The 27,802-nt window shown below is 38.7% G+C and overlaps 1 protein-coding gene across 6 annotated transcripts in view; it reads right to left on the bottom strand.

The window, feature by feature from the left end:
• Positions 1–1,599: 1,599 nt before the first annotated feature.
• Positions 1,600–27,802, bottom strand: part of EMSY (EMSY transcriptional repressor, BRCA2 interacting) — a 90,395-nt gene continuing 64,192 nt past the window's right edge. For all 6 annotated transcript variants that reach the window (XM_056115907.1, XM_056115908.1, XM_056115909.1 and 3 more), the window contains 8 exons: positions 25,774–25,972; positions 16,997–17,161; positions 14,889–15,044; positions 13,391–13,432; positions 10,439–10,590; positions 6,813–7,370; positions 5,146–5,646; positions 1,600–3,633 (listed from right to left, as the gene is read on the bottom strand). In XM_056115907.1, coding sequence (XP_055971882.1) covers positions 3,439–3,633; positions 5,146–5,646; positions 6,813–7,370; positions 10,439–10,590; positions 13,391–13,432; positions 14,889–15,044; positions 16,997–17,161; positions 25,774–25,972 — 1,968 coding nt within the window. In that variant the 3' untranslated portion in view covers positions 1,600–3,438. The remainder of the gene's footprint in view (positions 3,634–5,145; positions 5,647–6,812; positions 7,371–10,438; positions 10,591–13,390; positions 13,433–14,888; positions 15,045–16,996; positions 17,162–25,773; positions 25,973–27,802) is intronic.

The raw sequence follows: 27,802 nt of genomic DNA, 5'->3' as shown, positions 1-27,802 counted from the left end.
AATTAACCTCGAAGAGCTGTTAATATTTTTAAATTCTCAGAATTCACATAAAACACACCTGTGCAGAGATACTTATTGTTTATATTTATTTATATCATTTAGATGGTACAGGAGGAAAGACACTTGCCTTGCATGTATCTGTAACAGCTGAGACCCTGGTTCAAGTCCCTGACACCACATAGTCCCCTGAGACTGCAAGGTGATCCTCCTGAGCATAGAGCCAAGAATCGCCTGAGCACCACTGGGTGGGGTCCAACCATGCCAGTAATGCCCCCGCCCCGCACCACCCTGACACCTCCCCAAAAGACAATCTATAGTACAAAGCAGCTATCAAAATTAAACCAGAGGGTTTTGGGGGGGGAGGGCGGGGGAGAATCACTGTTAGAATTCTAATGATTTTGTAGCATTTGCCTTGCACTTTCTAAATGTCTATGCCTGGCATGACTTAAAATTATATTTAATTTATAGACTCAAATACATGAAGTATGTATGAGTAGATCTAACGCCAAGATTTCACTTCCTGAATGCTGGAGATCTATACATGGCAACATCATCCATCCACTTAGAGAAATGCCATTCTTGTTTTCAGTCCTTTTTTCAGCCCTCACATTTATTTCATCAATAGGAAACCCTGCTGTAAACTGTTAAGGGTAGAATTTTAAAATACTTTTTTTTTATTCACAACGGTGTCCTGGGTGTTCAGAATAAAACCTGCTCTTGTGAAGTGTCCCACAAATATTTAAAAATATTTTATTTTATAAAAACTGTATTTGTGGTGGTGGGATTGGTGTTGGAATATTTAATGCCTGTAACAAATTATCATGAACAACTTTGTAAACTACAGTGTTTATATGAAGTGTAAGGGGAAAATTTTTTAATTAAAAAAAAAAAAAAACGCTTACATTTGTAAATAATGGATTGACCGTAACAGAGGACTTAACTGGAATAAACGGACAGATTTAGAGGTTCATGGTCCTTAAGATGATATCAATGGTATCTAAGATGCATATTGGCAATTATATCTTTTTGGTGAAAATTCATAATGTAATCAGATATAAAAATGCTTAACTAGTATTTGTTGAATAAATCAAACAGTTTATGTTCTCTTTGAAACTAATATCACTAAGGAAAAAACCATTAGGACTTGAGAGACAGTACAGTAAGGCGCCTGTCTTGCATGCGGCTGTCTTGGTTTTAATTCCCAGCATTACAGAGGTACCATCAAGAATTACCAGAGCACCACTGAATGTGGTCCAACCATCCAACCCTCCTACCCCCCAAAAAACAAAACAACATCTATAATACAAAGCATCTATCACAATTACTTTAAACCCAAGGTGTGTATGTGTGTGACTGATTGTTGGAATTCTAGTAATTTCATAGAATTTGCCTTGTATTTTTCAAATGCACAGCCAGGAGTAAGCCCCTGACCACTTTTGGTGTGGTCCCAAATCCTCCCCCTCCGCCTGAAATTAACTCTCATCTAACGCATTTTTAAATGTTGATTTTTAAATGTAGACTATAGAAGTCTTATTTGCTATTCCAACTGCTGAAATGTTAAGGTTTGATTCTCAAAGGAACACAGGTATGCCATGCTGCTAGAATAGGTAGAAATAAAACATAGTAACTTTATTCAAGTTCGCTCATGTGACCTGATCCACAAATATTTAAAAGATATTTTATTTTATAAAAACTTACATTTGTAAGTAATGGATTGACCATAACAGAGGGCTTAACCTGGGATACATGGACTGGCTTAAGGGTTCTTGGCCCCTAATTGGTATCAATGGTATCTAAGATGCATATTCGCAAGTGTATCTTTTTGGTGAGAATTCATAATGCAATCCGATGTTGAAAGAAGTTTATGACCCGAGATTAAAAAATTAGTTAACTAGAAACAGAGTCACAAAGTCTTTTAAACATGAATTTGTACAATAAAATAATATCCAACAGCTCCATCTATGGGTAAGTCATTATTACCTACTAGATCAATGCTTGTGTTTAAATCTTCAGTGTCACTCTAGTGGGAGTTTATTAACTATAATATCACAGTTTTTTTCCAGATATAGATGCAAAAATTAGGAGGCTGTGGATGAATTCTACTTACAGTACTTCAGCACCAAAAAATTGGGCAGTTATGCTGATATATGTATCTACAGTTCAACATTTGTCAGTCTTAAAATGCTTATTTATAATGAAATCTATATAAAACCGTTAAAAACCTTTATATTTACATTTTTAAAAAATGAGAAGTATAGTTTCCTTTGCCACAACCTGTCGAAACTGACTCTGACCCTCCCACCCTCTTACCTTACTGCTTGTGAGAGACAATGATCACAAGATCCAAACATATTGCTTAAACAAACTGTGTCTTACGGTAGATTGCTTAAAAACATTTAGAATTGTAAATGAACTTTATATATATATATATTTCAAAGGGTGGTTAAACAAAAGCATGGAAAGCCTTATTTAAAAGCCTCAGTCCAATGTGTATGTGCAATTTTAATGTTGAGATAGCATTATATGTATAGTTTGTTTTCCTGAACATAACTGAAACTTTTCCTCTGGATGAGAAAATGTTTCTTCTTTACTTCACAAGGAAACTTTTTTTAATAAGTTATCTTAAAGGAGAGGGAGATGAAAGGAGGTGGGTAGGGGAGGAAATTCTGGTTTAAGGAAGTCTGTTATAAGGAATATGGCCGGTTTGAAAGGTTTACATTTAAATAAATAGAAGGCAAATATGCTGCCATAAGCACAAAAGGGAGGACAACACAATAAATTAGCATATAATTGGTGAGAATGTACAAACCACCCAAAAAGCACTTCCCACTGATTAGGGGTCTGATTTCCACTATCCAACAAGGATTCTTTAATGCCAGTATTATTCTAGTTATTTTCATAAACTATGACTTGAGCAAATGTTAAATGTAAAATGCTATCCAACTCAACACTTCCAAGAATCTGCAAAAACATATACAATTAAAACAAAACAAAACAAAACAAAACAAAACAGTTCCTGACACACCATTTCAAAACACAAACCATTCACATTCTCCTTCTGGATGGTGCTTTGCTTAGTAGAAACCAGATGAGGAACATTCACAGGAAAAGTCCCTTTCCACTGCAAGACAAACTTTTCCGTTGGCCATGGTCCGAGAAAGAATTTCAGGTCTTACATGTCACTACAGATGTGCATCTCTCTGTTTTGGTTTTTTTTTTCCATTTTTTCTTTTTTATATATAAAAGAAGTACATTCCCCTGTGAGTTTTATCTAATTTTAAAATGCTGCTCCTGCAGCAATTGTTGAAACACTGCTGTTTCGGGGTCCACAACATAAGCATGGGCAAAGTGCTCTCTAGAGATACCAAAAAACAAGGGCTCCCCTGGACACTTGGTAACCAAGTCGGTTTTAAAGTGCACTCCTGCGTGCCCCAAACACTAGGACCGTTCAGCAGAACTCTGAGAGGGGCTGGGCTCAGTTCCATCCTCTGTGCTACTGTCTATGTCCTGCTCCATGGCCGTCTCATCGTCATCCAACTGCTGGCTGGTGAAGTTGTTCAGCTCGAGGAGCCCACTGGGCTCGACGACCACGTTGGAGCTGGCATGACAGGGAATAGCATACTGGGGAATGGCCTGAAGGAGAAAATGCAGGAGAGAGTTTACAGGAAGAAAAGGCGACACAGGGTCACAGCCAACAAAATCACAGAAGCAAGAAACACTTACTGAACAGCTATTAGACACTGGGCACTGGGTATGGTGACTTCATGTAACAGCTGGAAAATCCCTCTAACGAGGCACTGAGGTACGTATCATCCCATTTTACAGATAAGGAAATCAAGAGGGTAAATGACTTAGAGCTACCTTGTCAGTTAATGTCTGGAGTAAAATGCAAGTCATGTGCAACTCAAATGGAGTTTTAATGAAGGCAAATGAAGTCTATATTTGATTCAAGCAGCAGACTTTGAAGGACATTTTATCATTGAGCACATTCAAAGGTAAATGTCAAATTTCACTCATTTTTATCTGCAAGATGAATGACTAATTTGCTGAAACCATAATGTGATTGAGCCCTTTGGCAACCCTTCGGTAGTTCAAAAAATGTTACTTGTTGGATCTCACAGCAGCAACCTATGAACATGAGAGTAATGGACTATCTCTTTTTGGCAGGGGGCCACGCCCAGCAATGCTCAGGGGTTACTCCTGGCTCTGCACTCAGGAATTACTCCTAGTGGTGACCGTATTGGATGCCAGGATTGAAACCAGATAAGCCACATACAAGGCAAGCACCTTACAGGTTGTACTATCGCTCGGGCCCAATAATATTTTAACAACAACAACAACAAAATACCAGTAGATTAACACCTATTATAACTATATTGCTACTACTTCCAGTAGAAAAACCAACCCTTCCCCCCAAAAAAACCAAAACAAAGAAAATACCCTGTCGAAGATTATTGAATACATTAAATATTTGATTTTATGAGTAAAAACATTATCTGAATAATTTAATGGTCATTTCTACCTGCCTTTAAGCATTTCCCAAAACTATTTGGATTAATAGTGGTCAATGTGTGTTCTCTCATGCTTGGCAGCATGGGAATGGAAAAGTTTTACCACATGAACTTCCAGGTGACATTATACTAAATTTATGTTAAGAATCCAGACCCCCCCCCAAAAAAAAAATCCAGACCACCAGGTTTTAACCTCTTTATACCTGCAGATTCACACCTGTTTGTGAACTGGCAGATGAAAATTATATTTTAGGAGTTTATGAACCAAGATTGGAGAACCTAAACCTTCACACCAGGAAGCTGCTGATTCTTTGAGTGTATCTGCTCAATTAACATGGGCAAGTATGGTTTGCATCTACAAATAAAGCTGACATATGGACTTGGGGCTGATGGTATCATCCTCTAACATGTGCTATATAACATCAGTCACTAATTCTCCAGAATGCTCTTCTAGGAAACAAATATAAATTTGCATATTTGTAATAGAGATGACATCAAACTTGCCAAATGACATCTCAGAGATGGTGTCTTTTGGCTATGATGATTTGACTCTTTTCGTGATACACAAACACACACCAAACCCACAACCAACCTCAAATGCCCAAAATTTCTCATATTCCTTCCAAATTCTTACCTGGATGATAATTTCTGCTGGGCTCTCTTCAGCTTTCTTTTGGCCTATATTCTGAATACGCATGAACTGGCCTGATGTAGGCACTCCTGGTACATCGATTTTCCTTGTCGTTAGGGAAGGACCAACAGCAGATGGACTTGAACAGGACTCTCTACATTTCTGTTGCTGGGAAGTTGAATTCGTCATCCCTGTTACCACCACGTGGGTAGAAGGTAATGATCCTGTTTCACCAGTGAGCATACCAGCGGCAAGAGCCTTCTTTGGGGGGTCCACTACCATATGCTCTACATTTGTGTCAATCTGAGCTTCCATCAAAGACATTTTCAAAATGTCTGATACAGCTGTCTTCTCCGAGGCCTGAATGGGAGATATGCTTGTAACTGGTGATGTCAGCTTAGGCACAGAACTGCCACCAGTTATCTTTGTAACTGTGGGAGGCTGACGCCCCTCAAAAGTTATCTTTGTAACAGAGGATCCTTGGGTTATAATTGGCTGCTCCACCTGAAAATAAATTGGGATTATGTGTGTTACAGCTACATCTCTTTGAGAAAACCTATCAAATAATCCAGACAATATGGCAAAAGAAACGTTTGTGCAGTTTATAAGACATTTTACAGATCGCTTTCTAATAAGGTTGAATATATATGGTTTCTTAAAAAAAAATGTAGGTAAAAAGGAAAAGCTGAAAGAACCTTTGTTCAGTCAGCCATGATTCACAGAAGAATAAAAAACTCACAGCAGTCTTGTTTTCCTTTGGTAATATATATCCCCACACAATACACTACCTTCAACCCCTCTCAAGTTATTTCACATAATCTCAAGCTTTTTAAAAGATAGAATTTTTTTCAATCTCTTGCATCAAAAGACATTTGTACAAACATATACATAGTCTATATGTATTTAGAATATACACCTGTACATATATATCACTCCAACATACTGGGTTCCCTAGTATAATTTTCTTTTGAATATCCACAGAAAATTCCTTTGCAGTCTAGAAAATAAATCTAGAAGATAAATGTATTCTCTGTGTGAAGATAGAAACTATAAGGGAAGATATTTAATGAAGCTCCTTAAAAGATTGTAGTTTACTTAGGATATCCTACTGTCACAGAAATAGAGACAGGATCACTAAGTCAATGATGGTTGGAGGGATTGCTCAGGATGGGAGATGTGTGCTGAAAGGACCAAACATGATGGCCTCTCAGTGTCTGTACTGCAAACCATAATGCCCAAAAGTAGAGAGTAAGGGGGAAATTATCTGCCATAGAAGCAGGGGGCGGGGTGGGCTCTGGAGGGTGGGTGAGGAATACTGGGGACACTGGTGGTGGAAAATGTACACTGGTAGAGGGATGGATGTTGGATCACTGTATGGCTGAAAACTCAAACATGAAAGCTTTGTAACTGTATCTCACAGTGACTTAATTAAAAAAAAATTAAAAATAAGAATAAAATAAAAACTGCCTAGAAAATCTCCCAATATTGAAGCATACATTTCTTTCCTAATGCCAACCTTCTGATGGGGGTTGCAAGTAACACCAGTGTAATGAGGCTTTTGGTTTCCTCTTGCCAGGAGAAAGCACTACTCATCACGATACAGTTGTGATGTTCTCATTTTCTCCATAAACAGGGAAGTGTAACTTTGCATGCTATCAGTATTTCATTACCTGGCTTGCCGGCTGTTTCTCTGACGAGGCTGAGAGCGGCATTTGGCTCTGGGGGGTTTGGGGCTGCACGTAGATTTTTGGTTGGTTCGGAGCCTGTTGCAGTTTGGGGAGCTGCTGCGTGGTTTTCACTGCGAGCACCTGTACTACAGTTTGCGGGGGCTGTGCCATTAAGGTAGGAAGCTGCCTGTCTGTGGCCACCATGGGATGCTGTGTGTGCTGTACATCTGACTTGGACTGTGCTTGTTCTTGCTGGAGAGGGGTGAGTTTTTGATGCCTGATGGAAAGCTGGGGCATTTGCGGGAGTTTGTGCTGGAGCTGGTCTGCCTGCAGGTGGATGGTCTGCTTCTGTTTAGTCTGGAAGCACTGCAGAGTTTTCACTTGCAGCTGAGTCTGTTCCAGCTGAGGCTGGCTAAGTTTCTGCTGCTTAGCTGACTGGGTCAGGGCAGATCGGTAAAACAGACCTGTCTGAGGGTCTAAAGTGTCCATCTCTTCAACCTCGCCCTCCTCAGTTCCAAGTTCCTCGCTGTGTTTGGTAAAAGCAGTGTGACTGCTTAATGCCTGAGTGAAAAAGGCACAAAGTAAGCATGAAGTACGAATAACACCTAACTTGCTCTAATTACCTCAAATTGGAAAGACTTAATAATGAAATTCATTTCATCATTTTCTGAAGAGTCTAAAAGGGCAAACAGGTCCCAAGATTTCCAAACCTAAAGGGAGCATTAAAATAAAGTTCTCCAAATAGGGCTGAAGAAATAGTACAGTGGGCAGGGTGCTTGCTTATCTTGCATGCAGCCAGTCTGGATTTGATCCCATACGGTCCCCAGAATCCTGCCAGGAGTGATCAATCCATGAGCACAGAGCCAGGAGTCAGTCCAAACACAACAACAAAAGGTTCTCAAAATAATTTAAACTTTTGGGAGCTAGAAGGGTAGTAGAGCAGGTAGTACACTGGATGTGCATGTGGCTGACCTGGGTTTTATTCTAGTACCCCATTTAGTCCCCTGTGCCCTGACAGCAGTAAGCCCTGAGCACTGATGAGTGTTATACCCCCAAAACAATAAAGACTTTAAAAAATATACAAAATTTAACTCTCAAACATTAAGAGTTCTCAAAACTGTCAGTATACTTCTATATGAAAAGTTCTAAACAACCTAGAACTTTCAGTTAAAAAATATTAAGATTGTCCTATAATTACAGCCTAGTGAAATAAAGAAGAAAAGGCTCCCTGGCTCAGGAAACACTTCCCAGTATGGATCACCAGAGATGCTAAGCCACCCACAGAAAGAATACAGGAACCAAGGAATAACATGCAGAGAAAAGAAAGCCCACTTTAGTCATGTACATGGCCAACACTGCCTAGAAAAATAGGCTCTCAAACTTACTTGGCTTACCATCCACTTTTCAGAAAATATTCATTGTCACCCCTGGAAATCTTTCTTCTTTTAAGTCAACAGACAGGAAGCAACCTCCTAATTGCACACAAGGCTTCTACTGCCCCCATGGACAGCTACAGTGCTCCCCTGAGAGGTGGTAACCTCACCAGTCTAGAAGAAGCCTGTGTGTTAAGACCATGCCCATCCCAATCCCTGCAAAGGGGACTCTGCTTCAAGTGGCAGGTCGGATTCCACACCCAAGGCAATAGCTTCCCAGAAACCCACCTGCCAGGAAGGCAAGAGACCTGGGATGGGACCAGAGCACTCCTGTGGATGGAAGGAAGTCACCAGAGGGGGTTACTTAAGTGTTTCGACGAGGCAATGGTCTTGGGTGACATAATTGGGGCCAATTTATATGATCTCCTCTACGTGTCTTGAGAAATCAATGTCAGGCAGATTCCAATCTGATAACCAGCATAATTTCTGGTCACTTGACTCCCCCCCGGCCCTGCCCCCTCTCAGTGACACAGTATCTACCACCCTTTTCACTGCCTTGACATATACTACACCTCTAAACTTTGAAATCTCTGAGATTCAACGAAACCTTCCTCTGTCATATAATAAGACTTCACACACCCAAGTTCTTTATTAAAATTTTTTTCTATTGTCTTTCAAGTAATTTCTCTGAAATTGGGATGACCTGCTACAAGTTGAGTGGTTGGTGATTTACGTGACTATTAAGTAATGTTGAATGTTATCATTTTATAACTAGTCACTGTTCTCCCATTGTTCATCGATTTGCTCGAGCGGGCCCAGTAACGTCTCCATTGGAGACTTTGTTGTTACTGTGTTTGGCATATCGAATACGTCCTGGGTAGCTTGCCAGGCTCTGCTGTGTGGGCGAGATACTCTCGGTAGCTTACCAGGCTCTCCGAGAGGGGCGGAGGAATCGAACTCGGGTCAGCCATGTTGGCTGCGTGCAAGGCAAACGCCCTACCACTGTGCTATTGCTCCAGCCCATCATTTTATAACATTATTTTTTATTTTATATTACTTTCTACTGGGCCGTGGGCTGGAGTGATAGCACAGCAGGTAGGGCATTTGCCTTGCATGCAGCCAACATGGCCGACCCGAGTTCGATTCTTCCTCCCCTCTCGGAGAGCCCGGTAAGCTACCGAGAGTATCTCGCCCACACAGCAGAGCCTGGCAAACTACCCGTGGCATATTCAATATGCCAAACACAGAAACAACAAGTCTCACAATGGAGACATTACTGGGCCCGCTCGAGCAAATCAATGAACAACAGGAGGACAGTGATAGTGATATTGGGCTGGAGTGACAGCACAGCCGGTAGGATGTTTGCCTTGCATGAAGCTGACCCGGGTTCTATTCCTCCGCCCCCTCAGAGAGCCTGGCAAGCTACCGAGAATATTCTGCCCGTAAGGCAAAGCCTGGCAAGCTACCCGTGGCGTATTCAATATGCCAAACACAGAAACAAGTCTCAAAATGGAAGACGAACAACAGGAGGGCAGTGACAGTGATTATTTTATAACAGAGGCAGGATGCTCTGGGTTTAAATCCTGGTTTTGCTATCTAGAAAGAAAGAATGCTATCTGAAAGAATGAGTTTCCTCATCTTTAAGAGCGATAATACGCCCAATTGTGAAAACTAAATAAGTTAATGTATTAACTCATAACACAGTATCTCACAAAAAAGAAAAAAAATCAACTTGACTTTTTCTTTTCCCCATTACTTAACTGGTGACGTACAGTAAAATAATTCAAATATTTACTTATTCATAATGTTCCCAGGAGTATTTTAAAAACAAACCAAAAATAAAAATCCCAAAACCAACTTCAAAAAATAGACAAAACAACTTCTATTTCATTTAAAATTTTTACCTTAGAGATAAATTCTCCCATAGTAAAACACAAAAAATAGTAAACAAATCTGATGTCACTGATTCATCTAGATAAATCCTCTTCTTTTTCATCTAGATAAATCCTATCCTTCTGAAATAGCAAGAATTCATGGAATAATGAAGAATGGTATTTCTTAATCATTTCCTCTGCTAAGATGAATTTCATGTCCTACAAACTTGCTCCCTATAGATGAAAGAACTATACAAACACCCTTTAAGAACTATTCAAACACCCTTTAATTTGATTATTTCCACTTTTCTAATAGGAATAAGCTAAACCTTATTCCAAAAAGAGGCAGTAGAAGAAATTAAAAAGAAAAAGGAGATATAACCTGTTGCATAATATGGGTGATTGCTCCAGAGGAAGATGCTGGTATAGACTTCACCACCACTGATGTCTGTGTTGCAGTTTGTGACTGAGCCACATGTTGGAGAAGGGTCCGCTGGGGCTGCGAGGGCTGTTGGGGCTGGGAGCGATGGCTGACTGAAAATAGAGGAGGTGGTAAGATTTCTCCAGAAGTCACTAGAGCATCTGTGACCAGCAGTCACTGTACACAAAGGTCTGTCCGACTGGATCACAGAGACCAAGTGTGGGGCTGTGAACTTAGAGGCGAGCGGTCAGAGTCGGCTCATCTAGACCTATGATCTAGGACTCTGAGAAAACTGGTTACAGCTGAGATTCTGCTTCCTCTGTAAAATGGGAATAACCGTGATCTGAAGGATAAAGTGAGAATTACACAGGGAAGCATTGTAAAGAAATCAAAAATGAGGAACAAATTCCTTAAAGTTATATCCTCCTATGAACTATACTTTCTCCAACCATCCTGACCCCCAAAAAGTCACAAAATAAACATCAGGTTTCCATAATCAAATTCCAGATAATGCCTTCCAGCACAGTAAGTTCTTTCCCTCTTGAACCCAGCTCCATATGCAAAATAATCCCCAGAAGCATTCACTTGTTTATATAAAAAGGGACTATTATCTCACAGTTTAACAGTTCCTAGAGATAGGACAGACCCAGAGGATACTGCAGAGGGAACAGTGGAGAGAGCGCTGTTGAATTCAACAGGCTGAGGGCATGTACTGAACCATCCTCACGAAATGCTCAGAGCAACTCCCAAACAGAGAGCTGGGAAAGCAGGCTCCAGCACTGCGGGCCGTGCCCCCCACCCTGCAAAAAGATGGTAACTTCAGAAAAAGAGACCTGGGTCGAAGGTCACGCCGGACTCTCCCACCGTGTCAGCCACCAGCTTTGTGAATTTGAAGATGGCAGTTAACCATTAAAACCTAGATATTCTTGGATGCTTGGTGGTTTTAAAAAATTTTATAAAAATTTCTTTCTACCGAGAAAGGATTGGATAAAGTAATAGGTCAAAAATGATCCTTTGCTAAGCACTAAAATATAAATCAACAAAATAAAATGCGTTCATCCTCTCAAATTTAGCTTATCTGACACAAAAGGATGAGAGTATAGCATGGGGAAACAACCAATAATTTACTCTTACTACAAAGATCCCATGGGGTAAATTACACATTTATAGTTACCTTTATGTGTATCTAAATAAAACCATCTACAAAGACACATCTCTTACCCACCTAAATTTTAAACTTGTAAACAGCATAACCATTTACCCCACATTCTACAGAGTTTCAAAAATGCTGATGCTTACTGGAAAAGCAACTTGTAAAATCAGTAACACACAGAGTACCAAAAAAATGTGTAATATTACAGATTTTGAGAATTCCAAAACTTTCTCAATATCCGAGTTTCTAATGTTTGTACAGCTTGACGTACAATTTCAAATAGTAGTGATCCCACACTTAGATGAATCATTGTGGGAGGCCCATGGGTAAAACGATCACTAGAGAAATCAATGTGAAAGTGCCACTTCTGTACCTTAAGTATAGAATTTTAACTCTGGCTAGTAACATATAAGTCATCTACACATTCTATCTGTTAAATACACTTTTCTATTATTGCTATTCATTTACCTACATGTTTTATGAGATTATAGGCAGTGTCATCCAGCAATATTTTTATAAATGTGTTATGGTATCTTAATGAATTTCATAGTATGCTTTATTTATATAAGTTATGATTGATTAAAATTTTCCAGATATGTTCAAGGAACTAAAAAAAAAGAAATAAAAGGAATCAGGGTTTATTATTAAAACAAAAAAGGCTAAAAATCAGTATGTCTGAGTAGGAGAAAACAAAAGTAATTCCTACTAATACTAGAACTAATTTAACAGATTAGTGAAGTTTTTATTGATAGATACATCAGAAATGGTATTAAAAATAATTTCTGGGGCTGGAGCAATAGCACAGCGGGTAGGGTGTTTGCCTTGTATGTGGCCGACCCAGGTTCCATTCCCAGAATCCCATATGATCCCCTGAATACCGACAGGGGTAATTCCTGAGTACAGAGCCAGGAGTAACCCCTGTGCATCACCGGGTGTGACCCAAGAAAAAAAAAAAGAAAAAAAAATTTCTGATGAAGCTATCAAACCATAAAACATTTTATGCTGCCCATACTGACCTTCATAATTATTACATTAAAATATTTTTAGTAAGGGCTGGAGTGACATGACAATACTGTCCTGCACGCAGCCAACCTGAATTCAATTCCCAGTACCCAATATGATACCCCAAACACCGCCAAAGAGTGATCCCTGAGCACAGAGCTAGGAGTAAACACTGAGCACTACCAGGTGGGGTCAAAAAACCAAAACAAAACAAAACAGGATTTAACAAAAGATCAACTAAAATCATTTAAAAATAATCCTTATTTAAAACACATAAATATTGTTATAGTAATTCCCCAGGAAGCAGGAAAGGTAGGGAGCACTAATATGCACTGCAGGATAATAGAACATGCCAGGGTCAGGAAGCGGACTTAGAAGTAAAAAAAGAACAAAAAGCAAACAAAAATGTTCAACAAGGCAAAGGATATGATGGGAGATTATGGAGGTCACAAAGTAAACACTCAGAAAATAGCTGAAGTGACCTTAATCAGGCCACATACACACCAAAACCAGCCACTTAATCTACTTCAAGAACTGTTCCCAGCCCCCACTTTTCACAACCCCCCCAATGTCATACTGCTTATTTATCGCTGAAAAAGAATTCCATTATTTTCAAAGAAAAGGCTCTCTCCCTTTCACTGGATGGAGCTTACCATTTCCTCTACCAGATCAGAGTAGAGCGCATCCGTTTAAGTGGCTCCCACTCAAACAATAATCTTTTACCTGAGTTAGATTACAAATGGATGCACACCACTTACCTAGAAGGGGAAAAGCAACCTCTGTCCCCTCATCAGTGCGTTCTGAAAAGGATAAGTAAGGAAGAAATCATAGGTCTTGTCATCTGTTTACCATATGATACTCTATCTGTCACCAGACGCTACAACCGTAGCACAATATTTTCCCAGTATTTGCCTTCTGCTTTACTTAGAGCTTTCTGCTAGGTATCTCTAAAGAAAGACACAGCTTTCTGTAACTTGAAGTGAATGTTTCCTTTTAGGCATTTTAAACACATTAGTCTTAATTACGATTCTCTCCTAACAGATGATACCAAAGAATTTCTTAGATTTTTTTTTTTTTGCATGGGTGAGGATGTTTATTTGTGGCTCCCAAGAGCTACTCAGGAGATCCAGGAGCCACTCCTAGCAATTCTCAGCCAACTGGGTGGGCCTGACAATTCCGTGGAAGGGCCCCGGAGATTTAGTGGGGCTCAGGCCCTGGGGTACTGAGGACAACTATGGTCACCCCCTCAGACGCTCAGAGGCCACCAGATCCATACCCGGTGGTGCTCAGCGGATGTTCAGGGAGCCAGAGATCAAACCAAGGTTCCATACATGCCAGACATGTTCCCTAACTGCGACATTACTTCTTCAGCTTCTATTTTCTGGTTTGGCAGTTAATTCTTTAAATATCTGGAATTTGTTTTCTTTTAATCGCTGCTTAAGAAAACTTCAGATAAGCATCCTTTATTTACTATCTCTTATCTCTCCTGACCCCTAATGATTCATATTACTACTCTCAAAACTACTTCAAATCCTGAAATAATGAAGTGTCGAAAACAGACATTATTATCTAATAATAAGCGTCCTTTATTATCAAGGTACAGTCTGAACACAAAGTATAAGAAATAGAATATTATCTTTCCTGCTCTCCATGCAAAAAATCTCACTAGTGTTTTATGCCAGATCACATTTAGATTTTAAACAGAAACTAATTAAATTTTTCATCTGAAGTCCCATGTATTTAGAGATTTAGCACTTTTTATGAAAAGGGGGCTGTTTTATATTTTCTTTTTTTCCTGACCCACTTTCTCTCCTCCAAAATAAAAAATTCAGATGCCTAAAAATGTTTTATTCTTAGATAAAATATATTTGATCTTTTTTGGTGGTGGTAAAGGTGGGGTAACTGTGCACCAATGTCATGTTATTGTTACTGATGCTATATATTGTTTAAAAAATGTATAAATATATTTCATCCTTTCACTACCACTGTTACCCTCCGTGTTTTTACAGATGATGTTTATGGCCAAATTACAATTTTCAACTACTTGCAGACTTTGCAACAATCTATTGATAGCCCTCCCCATGTCACTAAAGACAGGGTTTTAATCTCAAGGTCAATGTACATACGTTTGCTCACAAAGCAAATTGGAAACAATTAAGAAATATAAAAATATATTCTCCCCCAAGCAACCACCCTATGAAATCCAGAAAGGCAGCTCTCCTACAGTAATACTACTTTTTTTAAGAGGACACCTACCAGTAGTGATGTACTCAGCAACTAGTTCTGACTCTACCACAGCAATTGATGGACTCTCAGGAGAATGTCTCTTTTCCTGGGTCATCTGAATAGGCACTGCCATTTGACTCAAGTCAATAGTGGGTTGTCTTGGTTTAGATTCCAATTTTTCCTTTACTGTATAAAAAAGTCAGGGGAAAAGTTAACTTTTATCACAAATGAGTACCAAAAGCCAGGGCAGTCCATGGGAGTATGAACCAGACCTCTGGTGTGCCACCTCTTGCACTGAGTAGGAGAAAGTGAGCTGAAACGCAAAGCAGACTGCTACGTATGGCAGAGAGGTGTCTGACTTGAACAACTGTACCCAGCTGCCTAGCAATCTGACTAAATGTGCCCCTATTTTCAAACAACTGCTTCTTTTCCTTGTACCCCACATTTCCCTTAGGAGCTTTCTTTTACCCTTCTTCAAGGTTGTTCCTGTATTTTTGAGCTCACCAAGCTGAAAACAAAGGGGGAATATATAGTATGCACACAGCATGATTTGCTCTACAGCAACATCTACCCAAAATAGGGCACAGTGACCAGTCTAGGCTATTAAAAATACAAGATAATCTCCAAAGAAAGGTGCTAATGTCTCAATTTTTTTTTTAAAGTTCAGTGTTAGGGAAAAAGGCCTCTTAGCTATAAAAACGTATTATAATCAGGAATCAAGAATGGTTTCTGGGGAGATAGGGAGATGGCTCAAGGGGCTGAGCACATGCCTTGCAACAGGTTCCCCTTGAGAGCCAATGAGAGCAATCCCCAAGGCACGGAGCGGGGAGTAGTACCTGAACGCCACCAGGTATGGCACAAAAGCCAAACCAATAACCACCCCAAAACCAAAAATGGCACCAAAAATGGCATCTGCTGGTAGACTGACTTTCTGTTTACTTTCTACCTGAAGATTTTCTACACACTCTATCAGTAATTAGGAGAAATGGCTAAGTATGTCAAAGACAAGAAGCTGAGAAAATATTTAAGGCCAAAAGTAATACTAATAGAAAATTAAAGAATTAAGCGCTAGTATTCCTGGGATAAAGTGGATATTACAACAAATGATAATTAAGTCCAATGAAACTTAAGTCCATTCAGATTATTCATACCAAGTATAAAATGTAATTACAATAACATTTTACCAAAGAAAGCAAAACAAAAACAAAAAACAGTCACCCCACAAGTTAAAGGAACACTGACAGAATCAAAAGACAAAGTCTCCCTAATTAACTAACTGGGTAACCTCTCTAGATTTTCTTACTCATCCACAAAATGAAAAAGTTTGATGAGATTATTGCTAAGGTCCTTTAAAAGCTCTGAAAATCTCTGACCTATTATAATAGAAAAGTCAATATAACATACAGGTTTTGCTTAGCATTTATTGAAGATGAATATTGATAAGGGTCTTGTTAAATGAGAACAGCTTTGCATGGAAACGCAAATGGTCAAACTATACCAAGAAATAAAACAATAAAATTAAAATAAACCAGAACGCTAACAAGAAATAAGTATGGTGTTTTATGATTATAAAGCAAGCCTGCCAACATTAAGGAGGACGGCAGGGGCCCTTCAATCTGCCACCAAGTATTCTTTGGGTGGAAGAGGCAGGGGCCACACCCACAGGTGGTTGGGGGATACTCCCAGTGGAGTGCTTGGGGGTCATGCCCAACAGAGCTTGGAGGAAAATACAGGGCCAGGGATTAAACCTGGAGCTCTGTCATACAGAGCATGAACTTCAGTCCTTTGAACCATCACCCCAAAACTCCCAGTAGGATTCTTCAAGGGAACTGGCAACACTACTGCATCATTCTTCTGCTTGAAAGTAGCAGATTTAGTCCTTTTTGGTGACAAAGGACTGTTCATTTTATATAAGAGACAGGGGAAGGAGCTCTTACTTTTTCCTCCTTTCTATCAATTCTTTAGTATTCCTATACACAGCTTGATGAATTCGTAACTAAGTAAAATACACCAATGATTATAGACAAGTCCAGAGGAGAAAAGTATTCAAATGATAAGAAAAATAACAGTGGTAGTATCTTGCACAACCCAACTCTAGAGAAAACATGCTTCATTCAACTGAGCATGTGAATTCATACCTGTTGTCTGCTGGAGTTCTAATAGAGCTTTGATTGTTGAAGTAGCTGATTGTGATTCACTGGATACATCCTGATAAATTATGGTGGGGCTAGTCTCCATTGCAATCTCATGCTCTGACCAATCCTGACGCCGGGAAGCAATTACATGAACTACAGGCTGGGAATCTGTTTTGTATTAGTTAAAAAAAAAAAACAAACCCTATAAACAAAGTTTCTCTTAAAAACAAAATAAAATAAAACAATGTCTATTAACTCATTTTTGTTTATTATAAACATCATACTTTATCTCCCCAAGAAGATTGTAGGCCCCCAGAGGGGATAATGACGTTTTCATTTTTATTCACTTATCAATCCATTTCTTGACTCAACCAGCTAGGCAGCTATGTTTGAGAGTATATATTTGACAATGAGGTTATAAAGGAACCCAGAGAATAATCAAAGGATGGCCAAGAAGCACACAATCTGGTTGAGGAGACAGACATGTACAATGACAACTTAAAATGACAATTTTAATGTGATCATTGTTATAATAAATAAATGTGCAATTCTGAAGATGGGTGCACACTTGTACATAAAACCAAAATGCTATAGGAGTCTTATTTTCCCCAATACATCTGAAAATGTAGTCTGCATTATAACCTGAGCATTCAGTCAACACTAACTGGACAGATAAATTACTGAAAGAAAATTCTGTCCACTGAGAATAAATTAGTGATTTAAAAGAAATAATATATGACATGTATAACTCTTGGAGTTCAAAATCTTATGCAGTAGAGTACCTGCTTTATCAATTATTAGTAATTTAATTCTTTGGGTCTTAGTTTTATGATTTTTAAACTGTAACAATGAATTTATCTTTTTACCTCAGAGTTCCCAAGAATATAATGAAATGAATGAGTAAAAAATCTTTACAAATTATAAAAGAAATGTTTTGTAATTGTAGTGGCCAGAAGGAGAGTAGTTCTAAGGCTTCCTGTCAGTTTTAAAAAAATTACATTCACAATTCAAGGCTAATTACTCATGCTATGCAGATATTATAGACAGCCCTAATCAAGGTTTATAGTTACAAGAACAGATATCCATAAAAATGCTAAAAAAAGTGCATCATATCAAGCAACAAATTATTTACTGACTTTTCCATAAATTAGACTAAACTGTTTTAAGTTCCTAAACTCCTCTGTTCAAGATACTATAGAGGAAATTATATAGTATATAAAGGCATGTCCATTATTATCAAATCTTGGTAATAATGGAGGAGACAACTAAGATACACTCACAGCTTTGTATTTTGGGAGTAAAATCAAACAATACAGGCAAATAAAGACATACACATGGAAAGTACAGACTGCTTTAAAGTGGAATGGTGAGTAAAAGCACTGTCGCACTGTCTGTAGCACTGTCCTCCCGTTGTTCATCAATTTGCGAGTGGGTCCAGTAACGTCTCCACTGTGAGACTTCTTGTTACTGTGTTTAGCATATTGAATATGTCACAGGCATCTTGCCAGGCTTTGCTGTGCGGGCGAGATACTCTCCAAGAGGGGCGGAGGACTTGAACCCAGCTCGGCCAGTCAAGCAAACGCCATACCAAAAAGAACGTACTCCCCCTCCACCCCAAACACGAATAAAAATAATTCATTCTTCTATAAACCTTACATTTTGGAAAAGCAATTAGTTGTCCAAAAGGGTAGGGATAGGAGAGTGATTCTTCAAAACAGCTTCTCCCAAATAACAAAATCAATATATAGAAGGAGTTTTAAATCACCATTAACAATCTGTATTTCCACTCTTTCACACACACACCCAAACACTATCAAATACTATAATGAAACATATGATGGTTTTTATTTACTCATTCTGTTATACGGAATTTAAATTTAAGAAAATTGGTAATCTGAGGAATCATTCTTTTTACATAACCTAATTTCTAAAATATAAAACATTCTTAAGGTGAAAAAAATAAAAGAGGGGCTGGAGAGATAGCACAGCGGGTAGGGCGTTTGCCTTGCATGCGACCGACCCAGGTTCGATTCCCAGATTCCCAGCATCCCATATGGTCCCCTGAGCACCGCCAGAACTAACTCCTGAGTGCAGAGCCAGGAGTAACCCCTGTGCATCGCCAGGTGTGACCCAAAAAGGAAAAAAAGAAAATGAAAGAAAGAAAGAAGAAATTCCCAAGATGATGTACTGCTTGGTTAGGTAAAAGGACCTTAAGTCAAAGGATGGCTCTAAAATCCAACTGCATAAAATACATAGAACATCCAGGAGAAAGCAGGGTTGGCGTTGTAGAGAGGGAAGGTAAATAAATTTTCACATAGGAGAGCCTAAAAAACGTAACGGCCAAAACAATATCATGTGCAGGGCCAAAAGGGTCACTTTGCCCATACTCTGGAGCTGAGTATCTAAGACTACATGCAGCAATCCTCCAACAGCTATGTGAAACAAAGATGTAAAAATCATCCTATGGGTGATTTTCTTTCCTTTACTCTGGCATGTGCTTAGAGTAGATATACTGCCTATGCAAGTCTAATGCTGGGGTCAAAAGCGCCAAGATTGAGACAACATGAAAGTGATCCCAAATCATCCCAGAATGATTCCTCAGATTACCAATTCTCTTAAATTTAAATTCTGTATAACACAATGAGTAAATAAGAACCAACATATGCTTCATGTGACATTTGGAATCCTACAGTACAGAAACTCTAGCATCAAAGAACTCACAACTTTTTAAGACAGTTTCCTCCCACCTCTACAAAAAACACTAGAAAATGTTCTTACATGGAACATTTCCATCCATATATCTAAAAAAAGACCAATTCTTTTATTTTCCATGCTGCATTACTCAAGATAACTGATGACAGCTTAACATATCCTCCCAACCCAACCTTCATCTTCTCGTCATGAAAAATATCCTTTTGACCAACTGTTCCTTCACATAAAATAAATTCCTTATGTTTAAACCATCTAAATCATCTCCTGTTAACTAAATCCAAGATGTCTATAGCTTTTCTGTGATGTGGTATGTACTATCCTTCACTCTGTCATAAAGCCCAAGGCTTTTAGAATACCTAAGCTGCCAAGGGAGAATAACCCAAACTGTTGCAGGGAACATTAATTCCTCAAAATGTTCTGTAAAAGAAGGCTACAACCATGAAAAACTTGGGGGAACTGTACGTTACATAGTCTACTCTAAATCTTTCACAATATATAAACACAAAATAGTTTTGAAAGTTCCTAAAAAGTTGCATTTTGCTTATGTGAATTTATGTCCCACTTTCAAAACGACCTAACAAGATTTTCTAAAGTGCTGTCTTTACTGAACACGCTTTTCTATTTGTCTATGTCTGGTTTCTTCTCAAATCCCTATGCTTAGTTTTAATCTTCTCATTTTCTCCCAATTTACAGTCTTTTGGATAGAAGTAGAATATTAAATAAGAAAACCCTGAGGGTTCAGGACAATAATACATGGTGTTAAGTGCTTACCTTACATGTGGCTGACCTGGGTTTAATCCCCGGGACACCATATGGTCCCCTGAGCACTGACAAGAGTGATCCCTGAGCACAGAGCCAGGAGTAGGTACTGAACACCAAAGGGTGTGGCCAAAAAAAATCAAACAAAACAAAACCCCAAAACCAAAAAACACATAACACTTTATTAATCTGAAGCACATTGACACTAACCCAGATCCCAAATTAAAAAGGAGGGAAAAAAGATCCGGTTAGGCATATGGCCCCATCTTCATTTATTGACCAAGAAAGTTTAGCATTGTTTCATTAGGGTTGGTGACCAAGTTATCAATATGTAAAAGTGTCCAGGCTATACACTCAAAAGGTCCACCCACAAGGTTAGGGAAAATCCCAGAATTAACACTTTGAAATGAGGCAACAAAAATGTTTTATATGGCTCAAGCTTTACCTTATATCACAGTAATGAAAATTTTACTGTGTGCCCACTAACTTCTTGGCTAAATATTGAATGTGTAAGATAAATATAAACCTTGCCTTTAAGAAGTTCTTATCCTATTGAAATGAAAATTTTAATGTACAAATCAAAAAAATACTAAATAACATGACAAATTTGCTCGAGCGGGCCCAGTCACGTCTCCATCATGAGACTAGTTGTTACTGTGTTTGGCATATTGAATACGTCACGGGTAGCTTGCCAGGCTCTGCTGTGCGGGCGAGATGGGCCCGCTCGAGCAAATCGATGAACAGGAGGACCGTGACCGTGAACATGACTAATGATAAAATAACTGGCAGTGCAAAACAACTTTAGCAACAGATTGTAGAAAGAATGACAAACTGCCAGTAATAATACAGTAATATTATTACTGATATTACTATCAGTAATAATCAGAGTGACCAAGGAAAGTATCACAACAAGGTGAAGACAGGGAACCCTTCTAAGCCCTGAGGAAACAACTGGGGAATAGGTACAAAGCCTATACTACTGTTCCGTGGAGATGAGGTATGAGGGCGGAAGTTCAGAAGCCACAAGTAGAATCTATACATTCCTTGGGCAGGGTAGCTGACGAGACAGGGCGCTTGCCTTGCATATCACCAACCTGGGTTCAATCTCCAGAACCCCACGTGATCCCCTGACCCTCACCAGGAGTGATCCCTGAGTACAGAACCACAAATAAGCCCTGAGTACCACATGGTATAGTCCCCCCAAACAAAAAAAAAAAATAACAGGGCTGGAGCGATGGCACAGAGAGGAGGGAGTTTGCCTTGCATGTGGCCGACCCGGGTTCGATTCCCAGCATTCCATATGGTCCCCTGAGCACCTCCAGAAATAATTCCTGAGTGCAAAGCTAGGAGTAACCCCTGTGCATTTCTGGGTGTGACCCGAAAATAAAAAAACAAATAAATCTATATATTCCCTTGGCATAAAAGATCTTATTCCAGAACTTGTATATGGAACATTGCCAAAAAAAAGAAAAAAAAAGATCTAAAGTCAAGAAAAAAAAATTTATTTCTATGGTATAATAACAATAATCAAGCATATCAGTAATAATCATAAAATAGATTAATACTGTCGTTTGATGAGAAACATTTATAAAGTCTCAAAGGTACTTCTCCCACAATTACTATTAGTCTCAAAGGGAAATATGGTAACATCGTAATATGAAAATCAAGCCTTTAGCCAAGTAATCAACATTAACATCAACACTGGGGCAAATATGTGAGATATATATATATGCACACACATATATATAAAATCACATGATATATTGTCCAGATAAAATAAAAACTACACAACTTCTACCTGTGGAATTCTCACTGAATCTATTCATGAGTAAACATTAGATAAAACCAAATTATGGAATATTCCTTAAAGTAAGTGAAACAAAGAAAGGCTACTATATGATCCCAAGTTAACGAAAAATACAAAACTGACAAACGCAGCTAAAGGCAATACATACTCTAAAGTAAACTGTATAAAGGAGACGAAAACTACAAAGAACATTACTGAACAGCTGAAACATTTGAATGAACTGCAGATTGTAGTATTATGTTAAATTCTTGATTTTACTAGTTATATTTAAGTTATGAAGACAACATTAAGACAGACAGACAAAAGAATGGTAAGCATTTAGGATTTAATTACGTGGTAATTACAGCTTGCATTCAAATGGTTAAGAAACATGAAAGTCATAAACATACACAGTAAGGGAATTCAAAGGTCAGAAAGAGAATCCACAAAAAGCAATTAGGGCAAAATTAAAGAAGCTGTGAATCTAGGTAAAACACACGTATAAAATTCTTTTTATTCTTCCTGAAACTTTTTTCTAAGTTTGCAATTACTTTATTACAAATTTTCTTTCTCCTAAGGGCAGAAGTTAAGGCTAGAGGCACAACACAGCAGGCAGGGCTCTTGCCTTGCATGCAGCTGACCCGGGTTCGATCCCCAGCATCGCAAGATGGTCTCCGACTCCTGCCAGGAAGGATCCCTGAGCACAGACCCAGTGGTAAGTCCTGAGCTACGTCAGGTGTGGCCCCAAAACAAAACAAAGCTAAAAATTCAAATAACATAAAGGGAAGACATGACGAAGGGTCACATTTCTAGAAACATATTCTTTGTAAACTTGCATTATCTTACACTGAGTCCAAATTCTTTATCCTTTTCTCTTTAATCACATGATTCCCAGCTCTTGGCTGTGAAATGTACCAAGGAGCCATGCAAAAATATCAGGGAAGGACCAAGTGCAGATTACAAAAATGGGCTTTACTGCCAGGAGTGATCCCTGAGCGCAGTCAGTCGTAAGCCCTGAGCAAAATAAGGTCTTTAGAGTCAACTGTATTAGGTAAGTCTATTCTGAACTGAAATTTTTGATACAAATATTTTTAAAAGTTAGATGCGATGAAAATACAGAATGAATAAATAAAAGTAGATAAAAATATGTATACCCAATCAAAGAGCAAAATATCCCCTCACTCCTAAAAATAGCCGAACTTTGACCTCTTCTTACAACAAGAACTGAAGATTCATCAACTGAAATGGCAGGTTTAGAAAATGATTGGTGCTTATAGCAGCTATTTTCAAAGTACAACCCATGATTATATAGAGGCACCTATTGTTCATGTCCTCCTTTCAGTAATATCTGAGGAGTTAAACCTTCTACCTGTCTGTTATGAAAAGAATTCTCAAGGGGGAAAAAAAGGAAAGTCAGTATTACTCAATTAACTGCAGGCTTAGAGAAAAAAAAATTAGCTGGTGTGTTGAACTCAGAACAAAATTTACAAATATATAATCAGTAAGTTCAAAGGACCTATGTAAAGGCTGAGCACCACTCTAATGCAACTAGCAGATAAACTGGCTTAAAAACCAATATACTCTGATAAAAGTGAATCTAAGCAAACTGGCACAAAATATCATTTCACTGAATGATGTACTGAAGAATACTATTCATTTTGTAAAATAAGTGCCACACTGTTCAAAACATTTAGATTTATTTTTAGGTGTTAAGTTTTCAAGGATCATTTCCAGTGGTACTTCCTTCTTGAAGCCCTTTAGCCTCCCTGGAGGTTAACTGTCTACCTTTGGCGGTCTCTTGCTTAATCATAATAAAATTCTTGGGATTGAAGAGATAGTACAATGGGTAGGGCGCTTGCCTTGCACATAGCCAACCTAGGTTCGATCCCCAGCATCCCAAACGGTCCCCTGAGTACTGCCAGGAGTGAATCTCTGAGAATCTCTGAGCACGGCCCCAAAACAAAAACAAGCAAAAAATAATAATTAAATAATAAAATTCTTATATAGGGGTACCAACCTCTATTGCAAACCACAATACCCAAAAGGAAAGAGAGAACAAAAGGGAATGCCCTGCCACAGAGGCGGGGTGGGGGGAGGGGTGTGATGGGATGGGGGTGATGGGAGGTATACTGGGATCATTTGTGGTGGAGAATGGGCACTAGAGGGAAGAGTACTCTATCATTGTATGACTGAAACTCAAGAACAAAAGTTTATAAGTCGGTAACTGTACCCCATGGTGATTCATTAATAAAAAATATTTTAAGAAATTCTTATATTGGGGTTACAAATGTACCTTTTACATCTCCTATACTGGACTTTAAGCTCCTAGAGCTCAAGAATTGTATTTTATTCAACCATTATAGGATCCAGTACAAGGTCCCCAAATTTATTTGGCCTACTGCCAGGTTTTAAAAAGAAAACTTACTCACTAGAAATCCATTTTCTTTAAGCTAACAAACAGAAAGCACACCCCACCCCACCCACCCCAAATACCCCCAGACTATTACTGACCCCCATGGATTATTTCAGTGTCTAGGGAGAAAAGGGCAGTATCACTCACCTCCAAGAAACACTGATTTAGTACATATCATTAAGCAATACAGAATTGTGAAATTGAATTAATGTAATAAACAGTATTTGGACCATGTCAGACTAATCAGGGAAGCCTTCACTGAAGAGCTAAAATCATCAAGGGCTAGTATAAAAAATCTGTACTAAGAAAGTGGAGATGCTAAAAAAAGTACTCAAAAATGATGGAGGGGAGGCAGAGAAAGAATAGAGGGAGAAATGATCAAGGGAAGATAGACTTAATTTTGCTTAGTTGTATCAGAGTATAAACCATGGTATAAGCACATCACCTACCAATAACAGGAGTGAAGGTTAACAGAAACTTAAGTACCGGATGGTAGGTTACAAACTTTATTTCAATAGACTCCCTACAAGAACAACATAATTAAGATAGTAATATGGGGTCTGGCTTCATAGCATTTTTCTTACAAATAGGGTAAGTATACAATTATCATACAAACTAGGGATACTACTGAAAGCAAAAAGGAGTGTTGCTGATAATTAAGCTAAATGGAAATACTCCCATGGAAATGGCAACATATAGTTCGGTTAGCTTAATTAGATGATACTAATTGTCCACCTTGTCCACCTTGTTTTTCTCAAAGTTCAGCAGTATCTGTTTCAAAGGTATATCTTTCTTCCTGGCATTCTTCTACTTACCCAAAGCAAACACAAGCTCTAACCAGTTTGGTAATACCTATACACATCAAAATCATCTCTAGAGTTTACCAGTTATTTTATGAGCATATGCCATGAAGAAAAGATAATAAGCAATACCAAAAGGAAAATTTCATCTCACTGAAGTTTCAACATGCAAAACAAAACAAAAAAAAAAATCAAAAGAACTGACAAATCAAAGCATACTTGCTTGAAAATCCTAGAGGCAACTTCTCTTTTGGAACTAGGGAGCTGTATTCACAGTCATTAAATAATACATAAGTAAAATGAATTTTACCTTGGGAGCTTTGGGAAGATTCAGCAGAAGAGGAACTACTATCTGTATAATTCTGTGGTTCTTCCTTTCCCTCCTGAATAGACGAATTACCAGCCTCTGAAACCCTCGAAGCCTGTTGTAACGTTTCTGTGACCAGCTGCCTTGTTTGTTCACTAACAACTGTTGCTTGAAATGTAACTGGTTTAGGTTTAATAAGAACCTAGAAGGAATAAAGAAAATAAATCTAGTTTAGAATACTTATTCTTTCAATACTTTCCTGATATGGGAAAACAATACTGTATTTATTAAGTTTTGGGCACATCATCAAATACTAACTCAATCTAGAAACAAATTTTAATCAAGCCATGTTCAGTGCTTTTATTTTAGTTTTTGGTGAGAAGGGGTTCAAACAGAAAGACACTAGATGCCTAGTTTCCCCACAGAATTTTTGAGACCGAACAACAAGTATAAGATTTCCTCCCTTAACGTAATGAAAAGAAAACCCTAGTTTACTTCAGTCATTGTTCTTGGGGCCAGAGTAAAGCTGGTAGGGCACTTGCCTTGTACGCTGCCAACCCAGGTTCAATCCCCGGCATCCCATAAAGGGCGCCTAAGCACAGCCACGAAAGATTAGAGTACTTATTCTTTCAAGCGCAGAGCCAGAAGTAAGCCCTGAGCACTGTTGGGTGTGTCTCCCTCCCAAAAGGCCCCCAAAAGTCACTGTTCTTTAGTTGACTTTTCATTAGCAGCAAAATGAAGCTCCCAATTGATATTTGTGCACATCTGATCTTTGAGACTTACCTCTTCTTTGAAAAGCTAGAGAAACAAAATCTATTAAAAGCAATACGAAAAATGTAGTAGGATCGACTCCTCTGAAAGTTAGAACCACAAACACTAAAACCAGTGAAACTCGGAAAAAAATTGCTAACTGAATCGCTCCAGTTCAAAATATAAATCCTAGGAGTTGACCTCAATCAGGGTGCAGGAAACAAAGATGCGATGTGTCATAGTTTTTGACCCTCTCATACGTATCGCTCTAAACCTTTTAAAGACGCTTGAAGTCACCCATTTCCAAGAATTCAAAAATGAGAATATCAATGACACTGTGATTTGTTTGATGAAATGAAACTGTTCTAAGAGAAAATTAAAGGCGATTTGGATTTTTTTCTAATCAGAAACTTGTTTAAATATGTAAACTAGGGGCCAGAGAGATAGTTCAAGGGCTGAACACACAGCTTGTATATAGGAGACCCTAGTACGATCCCTGACAACAACTGCCAAAATCAATTCTGAGCACTGAATAGGGAGTAGCCCCTGAACACTGCTGAATGTGGCCCAAAGTAAAAACTTTTTTTAAAATTTTGTAAGCAGGTATGTATAGTGTTATGTATGTATATATGTATGTGTATGTACATATACATATGTATAACTATGTTCTGAGGAGATTCAGAAAACTATTCTTTTTTTTTGGTTCTTCGGGTCACACCCGGCAATGCAGAGGTTCCTCCTGGCTCATGCACTCAGGAATTACTCCTGGCGGTGCTCAGGGAACCATATGGGATGCTGGAAATTGAACATGGGTTAGCCGTGTGCAAGGCAAATGCCCTACCTGCTGCGCTATTGCTCCAGCCCCCAAAACTATTCATTTTTAAGTACAATAATGTGGTCACTGTCATCCCGTTTTTCATCAATTTGCTTGAGCGGGCCCAGTAACATTGTGAGACTTGTTATTGTGTTTGGCATATCGAATATGTCCCGGGTAGCTTGCCAGGCTCTGCCGTGCAGGCAAGATACACTCGGTAGCTTGCCGGGCTCTCTGAGAAGGGCGGAGGAATCGAACTCTGGTCAGCCATGTTGGCTGCGTGCAAGGCAAACGCCCTACCTGCTGTGATAACCTTTACAAAATGTTCTAAAATAGCATTTCTCAACCAAACCTGACAATGGTGGTAGAATGCATGTTTCAAATGTGCACGGCGTTGGGTTCAGTGTCCAATAAAGCAAACACATTCACACACACAAAGCTAAGGGGGAAAATCACCATATTTCAAAG

This window comes from Sorex fumeus, unplaced genomic scaffold (assembly GCF_029834395.1).
Source record: "Sorex fumeus unplaced genomic scaffold, SorFum_2.1 ptg000030l, whole genome shotgun sequence".
Classification (NCBI taxonomy): domain Eukaryota; kingdom Metazoa; phylum Chordata; class Mammalia; order Eulipotyphla; family Soricidae; genus Sorex; species Sorex fumeus.
The sequence above is the reverse complement of the archived record's forward strand: the minus strand, read 5'-3'. Positions and strand labels throughout refer to the sequence as shown.